Source organism: Onychostruthus taczanowskii, unplaced genomic scaffold (genome assembly GCF_017590055.1).
Source record: "Onychostruthus taczanowskii isolate IOZ18803 unplaced genomic scaffold, ASM1759005v1 scaffold55, whole genome shotgun sequence".
Lineage (NCBI taxonomy): Eukaryota > Metazoa > Chordata > Aves > Passeriformes > Passeridae > Onychostruthus > Onychostruthus taczanowskii.
The window spans coordinates 5,626,039-5,642,497 of NW_024503124.1; the positions used below are offsets into that span (position 1 = coordinate 5,626,039).

The following is a 16,459-nucleotide window of genomic DNA, read 5'->3' on the forward strand; positions in this document are numbered from 1 at the left end:
TTACCTTCCCTTTTAAGTCATGTGAAGCGAGAACAAACTGCATTGTATCTTAGATTCAGCTGTTTTGCACACTTTTTTGTTCAAAAGATCAAATCCAGATTTCCAGGGGTATAAATCAGCCCAGCTGCCCAATAGCCAGTGGTGACTAAAGCAGGTAGCAGACAGGAGAGGTGGGAGAAACGTTCCCTGACAGTTTTCAAGATTAAGCAGGCAGCAGAGTTCTGTGATATGGATGTCCTCACATTTCTTTGTGTTTTGTTTTTTCTTTTTTGTCCCCTGTGTTTTGTACTAATCTTCCAGAGTAGGGCAGTACCTTCAGCTGGAGAATAACAAAGCAGTGGTTATCACTTCATCTTCTGAACCCAGGCCTGCATCTCTTCCATCTGCTTTGGACTGACTGTTAAGGTGCAGCAGTTTGTGAGCTGAAAGAGGGGAGGGTGTTTGAACTGGGAAGAGAGGATTTACTCCTTGGAGTTCAGCTGTCTGCACTTAGGAAGAGGAGAAGCCATTACGAGCAATTCCAGTGTCCAAAGCCTGCCCATCTCCCTGGGATCCACGTTCTGTTCTCCTGACCTGTACTTAGGTGTCAGATTCCAGCAGCTGGAGTCTTTGTTCTTTCTGGCAAAACTCTGCACTCTCCATAGGAGCATCCAGCACCTTATTTCTGCTGGGTGAGGAAATGACAGAAGATTCTTTCTGCAGGATTTTGTAGGAGGTTCTATCTTCTCTTTCTCTTCAGATGAACTTGGTCCAGGCTCAGTGTTCACTTGGATGCAGGAAGATGCAGGGGGCAGGGAAGAGTTGGCACCAAGTGTGTCCAGTGCTTCTCCTGCTGTTGTCTCTTTCAAAAGAGAGCCTCCAATTAGTGGATCCCACCACCCACAGGACGTGCTTGGCACAAATGCAAGTGTTTTGCTGTCTACTCAGAATGGCAATTTTCTCTCTTCTCTCTCTCGGAGTCTTGCAGTCCTGAAATGGAGCACCTTGCCTACAACCAGCATGGAACATATCTGCAGCTCCAGTCATCTTCCTCCCAGGGAAACAGGCTGTGCTCATGGCATTTCTGTGCTGGCAGTCTCACAGCCTTGCTGGCTCTTGGGCCCTGGACGCTGTCTTTCCACCTTCCCTAAATGGATGGAAAAGCAAAAACCCCAGTACTTTGATGATGATGAAATACAGCTTTCTGGGCATCTGTAAAAAAACTTCAGCCTTTCCTTTTCCTTCCAGCAATCCTGCCCATCTAAAAACTCATGCTTTTCAAAGCAGGTCTTGTGTGTGGTAGCTTAATTAAAAATTAAATCTAGTGTGTTTTGCCCTATTTAGGGCTGGGTTTTTTCTACAAGTTCTTCAAACCAGGTAAAAAAACGGGCTTAGTTCTGTTCAGTCAGACTCAGCACCAATTTTTAAAATCTATTGCAGAGCTTTAGTGTTCAGTCTTCGCAGTATCAAGAAATACTTGATTAGACAAGAGTGCTCTTTGGAACTTAAGTCATTGGAAGGTTCTTCTCAGTCCTAGCTTTTAACAGCTTGTTTCTGTGAGACCTAAACTTCTACCATTGGGATTTCACACGCTTAATTTATTCATCGTACAAACCATGGGTGCCAGCTCAGTCAATAAACAGCTCTTTCTCCCTGTAATTTTTTCCATCTCCTTCAATCTTACTGCATTTTAGTCTTTAATCCAAGCTAATTTTTTTTCTTTTAAAACTGTCTCTGGTTTAGAGACAATTTTAGGAGAAAACGTTCTGGAATGAACATTTTCTCTAAAGAAAATGGATTTTGACACTCCCTTCCCACCAGTATGAAAGGAATTTCTTGGATGAAAATGACAAAAACCATTTATTGAACAAACAAAGTGCCCACAGGGAGAAAATTAATAACTGTTGGGTATTGAAGCTCCTCGCTGCTGGTGGATTTAGAGTTCCCTCTTCAGCTGGCCTGGCCTCCCCCGAGGTCCAGAGCTGGGATGCAGCATCCGGCTCCCACCACTGGTCTGGTTGTTGGACCAAAACCGAGCCGAGCAGTTCCACAGGAAGCCACAGAAGTCACTGGAGGATTGCTGTTGCAGTCCTGGGAAAACTTCTTGCCTCAGTTAACTGACACCAAGGTAGCCAAAAGCAGAAATGTAACTCCCTCCACCCCGCAAAGCCAGGCACACGGGGAGCGAGTGCCTGAACACAGCCTGTGCCAGAGTTCCCCCAGCTCCCACCCCTCCCCTGGACCCAGCTTAACGCTCCAGGACCCATTTCTGGGCATCAAGCAGACCATAGGGGAATACAATAGTATCATAAAATCACCCCAAGACAAAAACAGACAGGAAGCAGATGAAACTGGATTTCCCTGTGGGGCCTATTTAGAATGTATCTGTGTTAGCAGAGTTGCGGTGTGTGTGAGTTTCTACAGGAGAAGACATCCACCTTTCACCTCAAGATAGGTGCATTTACTCAAATGGTGCAGAGTAAATTTTCTTTCAGAATCCCTGTAGAAAAAAATGAAATGCTGTCCTGTGAAGCTGGGTTATGCCAGGCTTAGACACGAGGCTGCAGCTCATGGGATGGCCAAAACGTCCAGGAATCACCAGGGTGTGTTTCACAGCTGGAGCAGGGAGAGGCTTGCTTTTTGCTGCTGACTTTTCAGTTTTCAGAATCTAAGGGATTTTCAAGTTCCTGATGTCTGCTTTCTTCTTCACAGAACTACCTTCGTGTTGCATTCCAGGAAGTTAACAGCGGCTGTACGGGAAAGACTTTGCTAGTAAGGCCATATATCACTACCGAAGATGTATGTCAGCTTTGCGCTGAGAAGTTTAAAGTGGCAAATCCAGAAGAATACAGGCTGTTTCTTTTTGTTGATGACACCTGGCAACAACTGACAGAGGATACCTACCCTCAGAAAATCAAGGCGGAGTTGCACAGCCGTCCGCAGCCCCAGGTCTTTCACTTTGTCTACAAGCGCCTTAACAGCGACCCGTACGGGGCCATTCTGCAGAACAGCCACGACTCGGCTGCTTAAAACCAGCAACCTGCCATTTTTGTGTCTGTGCCTTGGTAATTGTTACAAACATCTTTGCTGGCTGCCTTCCTTAGGAGCTAAAACATGTCTTAAACCTTAAGTGCCTGGTGAAACACGTGCTGACGTTTCTGATATTGCTTACGGGACCCAGGCGCGCTGTGCACGTGGCCAGTTATGGAGAATATTCCACCAGCATGTCTGAGGAGACAGCCTATGAGGCTGCATTTCTTGTACCATGGGCTCTTTTTCAGCATATTCTACTGTGGCCTTTCACAGGTCTTGGCTGTAGTGTGCAAAATACAATTCTCTTCCACTCCTGTTTCCCCAGCTGTCACTTGCATTTGAATCCGTGTGCGAGGCGAGTGCGTCCCTGAACTGGGGTGAGCTCAGTTCCCCAGCAGGAGTTTGACAAGACTGTCCGATGCAGGGCATCAGTTCACTCAGCATTACCTGGATGGTTGCATCCTTGTCTAATTTTTTTGATTACAGAAAATCAACCTGTTTTTATATATATATATATATATATATATAAAATAGATATTTTATAGCAGTTGCAGGTAAACTGTCAGGGTTGGTTTTTGAAATATTTTTTTAACTAAAATATTCTATAATTATGCATGTGATTTTTAACATTTAATACAGAAGAATAAATCTCTTGCTGGTTTTAGAGTCTTGCATTGACAGCCTGTGTGGTTTCTCTTCTTTACCTGCCCCAGGAGAATTCTTAGGAAACCTCTGTATCCTTAAGGCAGTTTTGCTGTCTGTCCTCAATTGTCTTCTCAAAATCAGACCATTTTACTCATTGTGCTGTGCAAAACACATCTTAGCCTCTCATCACATTCATTCTGAGCACACTGAGGGGAAGAGAACTGATAAAGGTAGAATTTCCCTGAGAAAGGAGATCAGGGTGCCACTGGTGGCACGGGCTGGGATTGGAGCTGAGCTGGAGCACGTCATCCATTCCTCTTTCACCTCATGTTTCATCAGGGCGTTTATGGCTCTGCCAAGAGCCAGATGGTAATTAAGGAGTCCCAGGCCAAGCCATGGCAGTAACCTGTTCTGTTTGAGCTGCTGGTTTCTTGACACGTGCGTCAGCCATACTCTCTAATAAGTCTTGGGGTTTGTTTCTGATTTTCTTTCAGCCTTATATCCAACTATCATCCCCTTTTCTTCTCTTTGTCCAGTGTGTCTTTTGTATTCCTTGGTCCTGTGTGCTCCCATTCCCTTTCCCTACTTCACTCTCTTCTTCTTTTTAAGAAATAAATACTCAATATTTATTTAATAAACCTTGCTCAGTCCCTCTCCCTGTTCTGTCCTACTTTTTGTCTCCCTCCCTCTCTCCCTGCCTGCATCTTTATCTTTCCTTCTTTCTTCCTCTTTTTTTCCCTTTTCCTGCACTGGGACTGTATTTCTTTGTCCCACTCACTGTCCTTTACCTGTCTGCATTTTCTGCCCAGTCCTTCATTCTCATTGTACCCTTGTCTTGAAAAGCCTCTGTCCTGCTGGCCGTGCCTCTCCTCCATCCCTGCCCCGCACCTCGCCCGCTTTCCCCCACAGGCCGTGCCATGGTCGTTGCCTCTCTCTGTCCTTGTTTCCCTCTTTGTAGCCCTCTGTCTCTTTCTCTGTCCTTCTCCATGCCTCACTCCTGTTCCTCTTTTTTCTGTGTGGCCTGTGGTGCTTTCCATGCCATTGTTTCTCACTGGATACTCGTGAACCATTCCCTGTCCTTGTTCTTTTTTAAGCCCTTTCTGTAATGCCGCCCATCCCAGTTAGGGTTTTTTTTGGTTTTTTTGTTTGTTTGGGTTTTGATTTGTTTTGGGGTTTTTTGGGGATGTTTCTGTTTTGGTTTGGGGTTTTTTTTTTGGTGGTTTTGTTTGTTTGTTTGGTTTTTGCCTTACTTGTATTCCATTTTTATTCTTGGTGGCTCTGTGGTGCTCCCGTGTGCCATTGTTTCTCTACTCCCGTTCCCTGGCCCTGTTCTTTTTTAATCCCTCACTGTCATGCTGCTCATCCTAGGTTTGTTGTTGTTGTTGTTTTGGTTGTTTTTTCAATTTCATTCTGCACCCCGTTCTTACTTTTTTCCTGTGTCCTCTCTGCTGCCTTTCCCTCTCTCTGCGTCTCTCCTGTGACTGCGGGGCTGGGGAGGAACTTCTGGGAGCCGCCCCCCATTCTTGTTGCAGCAGAGTCCCTTTTGGGGGGATGTACTCGTGGGAAGGGCTGGAATAAAGCACCGCGCTGCTGTCCAGGGCAGTTTGACTCCTTCTGTGCTTTCTTTGGGGGTGAGGAGGAAAGGCTGAAGGTGAGGGGGTGAAGACTCGGGGCTCTGATGCCATTTGGGGCACCCCAATGTCCCGAGGAGCAGGTGGGTGGGGAATGAGGGGGGATCGTGCTGGGCGCTGTCCCCCAGAGGGACCCAAAGCTGCCACAAAATTCACAGGGAGGGGTGGGTGTAGAATACTAAAACCTGTCAAGTTTTTCGTTTTTATAGGTATTGGCAAAGAATAGGAATTTATCTTTAAAATCATTTGAGTATCAAGTGGATTTTGTTGGTTTGTTGGGATTTTTTTCCCCCTCACTCGTGTTCCTTTTTTATTCTCTGTGGTGCTCCCGTGTGCCATTGTTTCTCTACTGGATCCTTGTGTCCCATTCCCTGTCCCTGTTCTTCTTTATTCCCTCACTGTCATGCTGCTCATCCCAGGTTTTGGTTTTGTTTTTAAATAATTTTTTCTACTTCATTCTGCACCCCGTCCTTAACTTTTCTTCCTGTGTCCTCCCTGCTGCCCTTCCCTCTCTCCGCCTCTCTCCTGTGACTGCGGGGCTGGGGAGGAACTTCTGGGAGCTGCCCCCCATTCTTGTTGTAGCAGAGTCCCTTTTGGGGGGATGTACTCGTGGGAAGGGCTGGAATAAAGCCTGAGAATTCTGAGAATTCCAAACGTCGTGTCCTTAGAATTCTTGATACAGTATTTAAATAGTTGCTATCAAGGTGAGACATTCTAGTGGATTTGTTAGAGTGGCAGAAATGTTTTTTTACCTGGAAGTGTGTTGGGATAAGCAACCCTCCTTAATGCCAGAATGACTTGGTCTTGCTTCTTTTTCCTTTTTCCCTTTCTAGATTGCTGAGCTCTGGGAAGAATATTTGGGATAAAGAAATGAAAGGCACAAGGGAAGCTCTACACTCCCGAGGGAACGCTTTAGGCACGTGCAGCTTCTGACCTCACCAATAATACCAGCTGCCACAGAAACCTTCTGAAGCTGGGACAGGGAAGACAATTCCAAGAGCTGTGGGAAGTGCTTTCTCCCTGGACTGGATGGCATTGAGGTTGGAAATCATCCTTGTGCCTCTCCTGTTGCCATCCAGGACTAAGTCATTGTTCCCTGAGTGGCTGCAGTTCCCTGAGTGTGGAGGGAAGAAGCCTGTGCTGGAGAATGGGAGAAAGGTCCCTGCTGGTTGCTGTGTCCTCAGAACTCTGGCCAGATGTGTTGGTGAGTATGGAACGAATCCTGCCTCCTTTTGGCTGAATTTTTGTCATCAGTCATCAGCAGGGACTGCTTCTAGCCAGCTTTAATTCCATTTCTTTTTCACAAATTTCTGGTTGTTTTGATCTTGAAATTGCCGAATCCTTAAGTTTACTGAATTAACCCTGGAAAGGTTCTACAAGCCAATGCTGAGGGAATTGGGGATTGGATAGTTAGGATCTTACGGCCCTTCAAGGGTTGGGTTCACCCCCTGGTTTTGGTGCCAAGGGAAATCCAAGTTAACACTGATCAAAATAGGAAGCAGTTCTCTCATGAAAGTCAGCTTTCCAAATCTCTGTTCAGGATCCAAAAAAGATGGGAATGCCCTTGGGAAAAAAGTGCCTTTGAGAGAAAGTGAGCTTAAAATGCCTTTAAGCAGGAAATCCAGGAGAAATGGCTGCTGGCTCCTGGCATCCTGGGCTTGCCAGGCAGGTTCTGTACTTGATTGCAAAGCAGTTTTCCTGCCTCTGCAGGGGGTGGGAGAAAAATATTCCCCTCCTTCCCTGACACAGCCCTGGAGTGGGAGCAGCTTGCCCTTAACCTGGAGTTATCCTGCTCCTGCCCAGGATCCCTCTGGTATCATGTGCTTCCCAAGCTCCCAGCACTGATGGATCTAAACAAGGAGAACAATACCTGTTCCTTCTCTTCTCCATCCTCCGTGTTCCCAGGCCCTGCGTCTCCCTGGCTATTCCCTGTCCTCATCTCCATCCCACCTTCTCCTGGTCACATCTGGGGGGCCTGAGATGTGTTTAGCAGCAAATCCATTCCTTTGAAGGAAGCCAAGTGCAAAGAGCATCCAGCTGCAGGGAAGTCTTTAGAAAAGGAATGCAGTCATGCAAAGAAGGGCTCAGTCTTCCTGCATTTCCTGTCGTTTTTCTCTGTCTGGTTTCAGAGGGTTTCTCTCCGTGCTTTCCTGTGATCCAGATGTGTCCCTTCCTTTATCCAGATCCAGTGCCAAAGCATTGAACAACTGATGAGCGGGGTCTGGGATGAGAATGGTTCTGCTAAAATTAGGCAAAGAATCCTAGAAGAAAAACGAGCTTCCTTTGAATGTCAGGAGTATAAACACTGGGAAAGGGCACTTTTTATTTGATTTGGTGCCACCTCCCCTTTTTTATGGCTAAAACTCCATGGTGAGCAATCCAAGCCAAAAGATGAAATGCAGGAGTCTTTGATTCTGCAGTGAGCTTAACTTCCTTTTTCTCCTCTCTTTCAGGACAGGGAGAACCACTGAACTTGTCCTGGCCTTGCCCAGAGCTTTGGTGTTTGGGCTGCCAAACCCAAACTGGTCCTGCCCTGGTAGGTCACAGGTTCCTCCTCTCCTCTCTGCTGTGACAGGCTCTGTAAGGAATGCCATTTCCAGCAGCCTGGTTTGCTGGAAAAGGGGAAGGAATAGGAAATATGGTGCCAGAGCTGTGTTCCACCAGGTTTTGTTTCCTTCCCTCTGAGGACAGAGAGTCTCTGGGCTGAGGTGAGATTGCTGGGAGTGTTTAGTGAGCAATCCAGGGAGCAGGAGGAAACTCGGAACTGCAGCTGCTGCTGGAACCTTAGGTCTCCTTAGGTTGCAAATATCAGCTCCTACAGTCCCAGAGCAATGAGGGGGGAAAAGAAACGTGCAATTCATGGCAAAGCTTTGATTATTCCTTGTGCAGTGACTGTCCAATATCTTTCTGACAAGAGATTTAGATGAAGGAGTTAAATTTGGGTCCATTCACTACAAAATCTTGCCAAGCCTGAAGGCCTGGGCTGATGACTGCTCTCATCACCCTCTGCCTTTATTAATCCTCTGTCAGATTTCCCTCAGTGCTGGGCAGGAAAAGTGAGGGTTTGGATCAGGAATTCTGCGAGCAGGGCCTGTGTGATCCTCTGCTTCCTGTGTGTGTCAGTAAGCCAATATCAGGAGCAAAGGTTGGTTTGGTTTTAAGAACTTCAAGTAACTTTAAAACAAAATAAATCAACTTTAAAATTTTTTTTTTATTTTATTTTAGGTGCTGGAACTGCCTCTCTGGATGTGTGCTCAGCTCTCGCTGCTATGGACTGTGTGGTCTTAATTGCTGCAGGGTTCTGTTTTTCTCACTGGGAAATTGAAAATATTTATTAATTAGAAGGCAGAGATGTTTTTGGAAACCTCTGTTCTGTTCTTCTCACTGGGGAATTGGAAATATTTATTAATTAGAAGGCAGAGATGTTTTTGGAAACCTCTCCCTTTTTTCTGCCTTTTAGTGGTAGATCTTCTCTTTCTACCTCTGAATTTACAGTGATTCTCAGATGTCATTTCACCTGCCCAAACTCCTCGTAGCTCAGGGGGGTGCAGGGAAGGTGCTAATCTTTTGCCATGTGTGTAGATGTGTAACCACTTAGCAGATAATCTCAGATTCTGTAAAGACAGACATTCATTTTAAAACCAAACTCCTGCTGCTGGGAAGCTGTGATCAGTTTATAATTTAGCTTTATCTCAGAGATACCAGATTTGTGTAAATCAGAATAGCCCCAACTTCCTTGCAACCCAGAGCATCAGTGTCATCTGACTGAGCTTCTCTGCCCCTGCCACCACAGGGTGACTGTCCTCCCTCTGGACAGCCAGTGCATCAATGAGGCAGTGGAAGGTGAGATGATAGAAACCAATCTGCCTCTCATTAGTGGGATGAATAGAAGTGTTCTGGGGAGAGGGATGGATGAGGGGGTGAGGAGATGTGTTAAGAACTGGTTTAAAGAGGGATAAGAGAAGGATGCTAATTCTCTTTTGTCAGATAGATTGGAATAAGCTTTGGAGGACTTTTGGATGATGGTGTCTCAAGTGAACAGTGTCATGTGCACTCTGAGTACAAACACTGCTCAATAAAACGAGCTTGGGAAAAGTTTTGTGTGTATTGTGTTTGCTGGATTCCCAGACGAAGGAAGGAATGATGAATCTGACTCCATGTTCTCAGAAGGCTAATTTATTATTTTGATACTATATTATATTAACGAATACCATACTACACTAAAGAATACAGAAAGGATACTTACAGAAGGCTAAAAAGATAAAAATGAAAACTCGTTGCTCTTTCCAGAGTCTGACACAGCTTGGCCCTGATTGGCCATTGAGTCAAAACAATTCACATGAAACCAATTAAACAACCACCTGTTGGTAAACAGTGTCCAAACACAAACCAGCAAAACACAGGAGAAGCAAATCAGATAATTATTGTTTTCCTTTTTCTCTGAGGCTTCTCAGCTTCCCAGGAGAAGAATCCTGGGCAAGGGGATTTTTCCAGAAAATATGGCTGCCACATGTGTGATGCAGGTGCCTTTATGTTTTTAGAGATTTCAGAGAGTTTTCAAATAAGAACCACACATTTTCCTAAAATGAGCATGGGTGTTTGTAGTTGCACTGGAACTGAGCTGCTAAAGACACACAAATATTTTGTAAGCATAAAATATGTGTGTAATTTATGTTTGCCTGTGCTCAGGCACACACAAGGCCACACAAAGAGCAGGAGTGACACTTGTACATAATTATTTCCCTTTTTCCTACTAGACAGCATATTCATTACTGTATTTGTAGCCCTAATTAATCACAAGGAGGAAAAAGCAATTTGCCTTACAAGCAGAAACAAAGATGAGGAAATGTTTCAGTCTGGATGCAGTGAGGTGTTGAAGCAGTTCTGGAACAGGCAGTGTGGATAAAAGCAGAGGTTTCTTCCCAGGCCTGAGCACCTTGCATTTCTCACAGTGCTCCTTCAGGGACTGGGGCCAGCTCATTGCAATGCAGCACTCCAGAGGGAGGCAAGGCAATTTGCTGTGACACCTATTCCATCTTGCTGCCTCGCTCACTGCTGCGGTTACAGATGGCCAGCATTTGTGTCTTAAACATTTATCCTGCAAAATAGAGGCTTTTGTATAAAAAGTATTTGGTGCACCAAAATATTTCGCTTAGATTTAAATTTTCATCTTGTTTCAATCTTCAGAAAACATTTTGAGATTTCAGATGTTGTTTTTTCTCGTTTTTGTCACCTTCTTCTGTCTCACACTCTGTTTTCTGAACACAGTAGATATTTGCCAAGGTTGAAGGATTTGGTGGGAGGGTCATTCTCTCCTTTTTGTTCCCACTTATTTTATTATTTTTCCAATTATTTAAGGCTTTACCTATGTTGTTAGTGTTGTGCATTTGGCTAGCACAGAATCTCAGCCTCCTATCACACCTCTCAATGAAACAAGATAAAAGATTGTCATAGAATCATCTTTTTTTTCTCCTTTACCTGAAGTTTGCAAAATTACCAAATAGATGTAAAAATAGATAAGCATTTCTTAAAATTTTGACATTGAGGTTTTCCCTGTGGTCAGTTGCAGATGGAAACTATTACTGGGAAAGAAACAGAAGTGAAAAATTTTACAAATATTTTGATGAAGGAATACAATTTGTCTCAATTTGAATTCTGAAATATAAACAAACTTCTAACTTCAAAATTAAATGAGTATTTAGAAAGCTCCACTTATTGTCTCTGTGCCTTGTACATGCAAGTTGAGCGCAGGGTCTAGATGGGCTTTGGCTGAAAAGCAGCACTTGAAGTTCACAAAGACACCGAGAAACCTCATTCTTCATACTCAGGTTACATCCCAAAATCGGACCAAGACAAGGAGCTTTCACACTCCTGGTGAGCTGGAATTCCTGAGAATATTTTCTTATGAATACAGCAGAACATGTTGCTCCTAAAACAAAGCCTGTCTGCTCAGAGCTCCAGATTCCTAGGACTGCAGCAGTCCTCAAGGAATCAAGATGTACGGGTTTTTCTGCTGAGTGTATTTGAGATGTCCCAGTTTATTTTTGACAGGACTTGTTGCCAGGCTCAGGGTCAGTGTCTAGAAATCAACACGAGATCCTTCAGCACAGTGAATCTGTATTTTACATTTTGGTTTTCTCAAAAAAACAAAACAAAAAAAAAAAAAAAAAACCCCTGGCATGGGTGGACTTTGCACCTCTCTGCTTCAGGCAGCCAAGATTTTGTTTCAAGATTGTGTTAGAGGTTTTGACTGATTTCCAGGCTCACCCTGAATCCGACATGTCTCATATTTTTTCCTTGTGGGTTCAGCACTTTGTGGTGACCCAAACTGGCTCAGGTCCTGCAGAGGTACTGCGTGAAAAGGGTTCTGCATGTCCTTCCAAGAGATTAGGAATATTAAGGAAAAGCTTATTACAAGAAAGAGAATATACAGGGACGACAAATAATTACTCTCAGAGAATATAAGCGAGTTATTTATTCCAATCATTTTCTCTGGTCTGGATTGAAGGCACTTGAGACAGCATTTCACGTTTGGACCCAAATGTTTATTATTTCTTATCAGTAAAACAGTCTCACAACCTTGAGTTTGGCAGCTTTTCATTAGCACGGCACAAAATGGCTAACAATCTCTTGTTACAAGGTCTTTTAAGATTAAACTATCCAATTAAGAACTGACACCTGGATTGTTTTCCCTTTTAACCCAATATCTGATCCCTGGAAGCCTGCAGTGCGGACTTTTCTACCCAATTACAAAATGCCACCCAAACCCAAGAAGAAGAAGGAAGAAGAAGAAGGTAAAGAAGAACAACCAGCCTCCATCCTAAAACCTCCATCTTGCTTCATATTTATTTCTATATTCTAAAATCCCAAACTCTAAGTTTTTCACCCTGTGATATTACACACTTCTAGTCTAAGCGGCACGGGCAGCCCACAGTCCCTCCTTTTAAAGGGCTTGAATTGAGGTAAAAATCCCCCTTTTTACCATAATTTGAGGAAAACCCCCTTTTTTTTTCTGCTATTATAGGAGATGAACTCGAAGGGGAGAACACATTTGTTGACGTGAGGTGAGCACGCCGTGCTGCCTCAGTTGCGGGGTTCACTAGAAGGAAGCTCCAGCTCCCGCTGCGTTAGCAGGGTTGTAATCGCGCTCTGCCGCTGCCTTTCAGGGCGCTCCTTCTGCCGGCACCGGAGCGGGAGCGCTCCTGGCTTCGCTGGGGAGTTACCGAGGTGGAAGGGGAATTTGGAGCGGCTGGGAACCGGAGCCGAGCGGAGCCGTGCCGGGCCGGCGGGCGGGAGAGGCGGCACGGGCGCTGCGCTGCTGCGGCCGCTCCGGGCGGGGGCTCGGGCCCCGCCGGGAGCCCTGGACGGGGATTCGGGCCCCGCCGGGAGCCCTGGGCCCGGTGCCGGCCCCGCCGGGAGCCCCGGGCCCGGTGCCGGCCCCGCCGGAGGAGCCGCTTTCCCGCCGGGAGCCGCGCTCCGTCCGGCGCCGGGAGCGCGGGTTTGAATGTTGGGAAGTTCTTTTTATGCCGCGGTGTTGAGGCGGTTTTTAGGAATTTATTGGGTCGTTTCGTTTTGGTTGTAGTTGATGTATGCTAAGTTATGTGGTGTACTTCTGGAATGTTGTGGTTCTCGGTTCAGGCGTTGATGATAAGGGGTTTTTTAAATTGACTTTTGTTGTCCGATTTTTTTTTTTTTTTATTTTACCTGGATATTATATTTTTAAAGGTTTACAATGATTTTTATGAGTCGTAGCAAGAAGTAGAGGTTAGGTTTTTAATTCTGTCGTGGTGCCTTTTATTAGCCTAAGTAGTGTTTGTTTTGGTGGGTTTGAGGTAGTGTCATGTAGCTGATGGGTGAGGGGGTTTTAATATTCATAATTGCTTCTTTTTTATTGTCTTACAGGGCTTTTACTTACTTGGTTTGTTTGATTGGAGTGGTTGTTTTATTGTTTCGGATAATTTGGGAGATATTGTTTATGGTTACATTTATCTTCAGGCTTCGTGTTTATTTCCAGGTGGTATTTTTATTTTGATGGTTGGAGGCATTTTGGCTTTGTTGAGTTAGGAATAAGTTTTTTGTTGTCAATTTAAGTTTATTTTGGGTTTTTTTTTTTTTTTTTTTGTCATTTGATGTATTTGGTTGTCGTATATTAGTTTTATTTTTGGGAACATGGGTATTTATACGGTGGGTCTGTTTATGTGTGTAGTTGTTTTCTTATTTTTTAGTGCTTGAGATTTTTAAAATATCGTTAATTAGTTCGGGTTTTTTAGTTATTTGTATAGAGTATTGGTTATTCTTTGAGTTAATGTAGAGTTAGAGTTTTGGTTATTTTTTTAGTAATGTTCAGGGTCACTGGTATGGTTTCGACTTTAGTAAATTGGTTTGATTTTTTTTTAGTAGTTTTTGTGATTTGCTGCGTGGGTTTCTGTAGGGTTTCTTTTATTTTCGTTCCATTTTTGTGATGTGATAAGAGTTGTTACTGAAAAGAGTGTTGTGTGGTTTTTTTGCAGGCAGTTGGTTGGCTGGTGGAGCTATTTTGATGTTTTTGGACGATATTGGTGGGAAATTGACGCTGTTTTGTCATTTTTATTTAGGAATTGGATTTGAAGTTTAAAATTACAACTATGACTGTATTTAAACAAAACAAACATATGTATAGAAATAGGAATAAAAAACTTGAATTTAAATATAGACATAATATATAACAATAAAACATGTAACATAAATATATTATGTATTACAATAAGATACAATATATTGTGTAATATAGAGTATTTTATATGTTTATAGAAAGAAATATAAATATAGATTATAAATAGAAACAAAAACCCATATGAAATATAAATATAGAAATGTATTACAAATATATGCAGACATATATATAAATATAAAATAATATAAATGGATACAATACATAATTAAAGTAATACCGTATATATCTTATTGTAGTATATTATATGAAATATATATAAATATAGTGCATTACTATATTATCATAGACTATATAACAAATTATAAATATAAAAATGTTTTTTTAAAAAAACAGTTTAAAATAAAGGAGGTTATTTTTTTAATTTGGCAATAGGCAGGGTTTTTATTATTAAAAATACAATAATAAATAAATACAAATAATATAAAGGTAGAAATTGAAGTATAGAAATATATCACAAATATATGAAGATATATATCAAAATTAAAACTATAGGAGAAAATAAGTTGTACCAGTAGATATGATACATAACATAAATAATAATTTATCTATGGATAAATTCTATGTGCTTTTCTATGTGCTAATCTATGTGCTTTTTATTATATTATATATAATATATGTAATATAATTATAAATATAATACATCAATTATAAATATGAATATGAATATAATTATGCAAAGTGTAAATATAAAAATATTTCAATATAGCTTAAAAGATGGCTTTTTTGGGTATTTTTTTGGTATTTATATATATTATATAATATATATTATATTAATATTATATATTATATAATATGTAATATATAATGTATAATTATACATATAATGCATCAATAGGAATTATAAATATGAATGTGAATATAATTATGCAAAGTATAAATATTAAATTTTATATATATAGCTTAAAAGAAGGCTTTTTTGGGTATTTTTTGGTATTTATTTTTTGTATTTTTGTTTAGAGACGGGGCTTTTATTTTAAATAATATAAGTATTATAGAAATACAGATCTAAATACAGAAACATGCAATCAATATACAAAGACATTTATAAAAATATAAAATATAAGTAAATATACATAATAGGTGTAGACGCAATATAGAATATAAATTACATAACACATATAAATATATAAATGCGCATGTGAATATAAATATAAAATATATTTAAATTTTAAAGAAAGGGGGCTTTTTTGGTTAGAATATGGCTGGGTTGGAGGCCATTATTTGGCATTTACTGCAGGGGAGTTTTTGGAGGGGATCTCCCCAGTTCCCGGTTGTCCCCACGCGCGATCGCGGCCCTGGCGGCGGCTGGGCCGGGACTCTCCCGTCCTTCCCAACACGGGGACAGAAAGTGCTGGAAAAGCGAAGCCCGTGGTGCGTTCGAGGCGCTGCCCCGTGGGGTTTGCCGCGGTGTTTCCCGTGCTGGGCTCACGGGCGGGTTTTGGGGGGCTGCCGAGGGGCATTCTCTTTGCCGAGGTGTTCGTGGTACATCCTCTGCTGCTGGAGAGGGTTTTTGTGCTTGTTTTGTTTTTCTGAGTGAAAATAAGCTGCCCAGTACGCCCATGTACTCAGCAGTAAAACGCTTGCTTTGGTAGAGAATTTGGTGCTTGAAAGTAGAGGTTTTATTTTATTTTATCATGGGTGAGCCTCCAATGACTTAATAGTCACAAAAATGTCAATATTACAGCCAAAAGGTCTTTGTTGAGGAAAAAAAACATTTTTCCCCCCTCATTCCTATTTCTGTACTGTCTACTTGTCTTGATAAATTACTGTCTATTGGTTTCACTTGGCCTAAGTGGTTGTATGTTTCTTTATTTCCTTCTCCCATAAGAAACATAAAATTGCTGATTAAAGGTTGACTGTTTTAATATCCATGTCCGACTTTCCTGTCCCTTGTTGTACATCAGTCTGCACGTTCTAGTTTTGCTTTGACTTCTGTCATCAAACATCTCTGAAGTTCAGAGTGAGTAGAAATTACTTTTGGGATAGGAGTTTTGTCCCGTAAAGTTTTTCTGACAAATTGTAGCTTGCACCAGTGAAAAGCTTACAGTAACCAGCCATCTAAACCTACTCCACCAAGCTTTAAGCAGAGGAGGGACAATTGTGACCTGGTTTCTTTAGGATAAACCTCATGGAACGAGGGAAGGAAAGGGATTCAAAGCCTCTGAGGGGGAGTTGTTAGACTGCACAATCAGCTTGAATCCTGGCCCTGGGTAGAACAGCCCTTAAATTCAAGGTCAGACCCTTTGGTCCCAAGTCAGCACAGAGGACTCCCCAGGGTTCCCCTCTTGGGGCTCCCTGGGATGGACACACATCTGCAGCTGGGAAACAGCAGAGGAGCTGCGCTGTACAGCTGTTAGCAGAAAATTTGGGAAGAACTGCTCTGGTGAAATTTGGGATTCAAGTTCAGGCATCAGTGGTGACGTTAACACTGCCAGAGTGGCTCTCTCACTCTCTGCCA

The 16,459-nt window shown here is 42.6% G+C and overlaps 1 protein-coding gene across 5 annotated transcripts in view; it reads left to right on the forward strand.

Annotated features, from left to right (window-relative positions):
- Positions 1 to 8,646, forward strand: part of RIN2 (Ras and Rab interactor 2) — a 66,852-nt gene extending 58,206 nt beyond the window's left edge. For 3 of the 5 annotated variants that reach the window (XM_041417114.1, XM_041417113.1, XM_041417115.1), the window contains one exon: positions 2,692 to 5,259. In XM_041417114.1, coding sequence (XP_041273048.1) covers positions 2,692 to 3,009 — 318 coding nt within the window. In that variant the 3' untranslated portion in view covers positions 3,010 to 5,259. Of the gene's footprint in view, positions 1 to 300; positions 5,260 to 6,121; positions 6,493 to 7,741; positions 7,825 to 8,513 lie in introns of those variants that run through there. The other 2 variants (XR_005953582.1, XM_041417117.1) reach the window with 2 other exon arrangements.
- Positions 8,647 to 16,459: the final 7,813 nt, after the last annotated feature.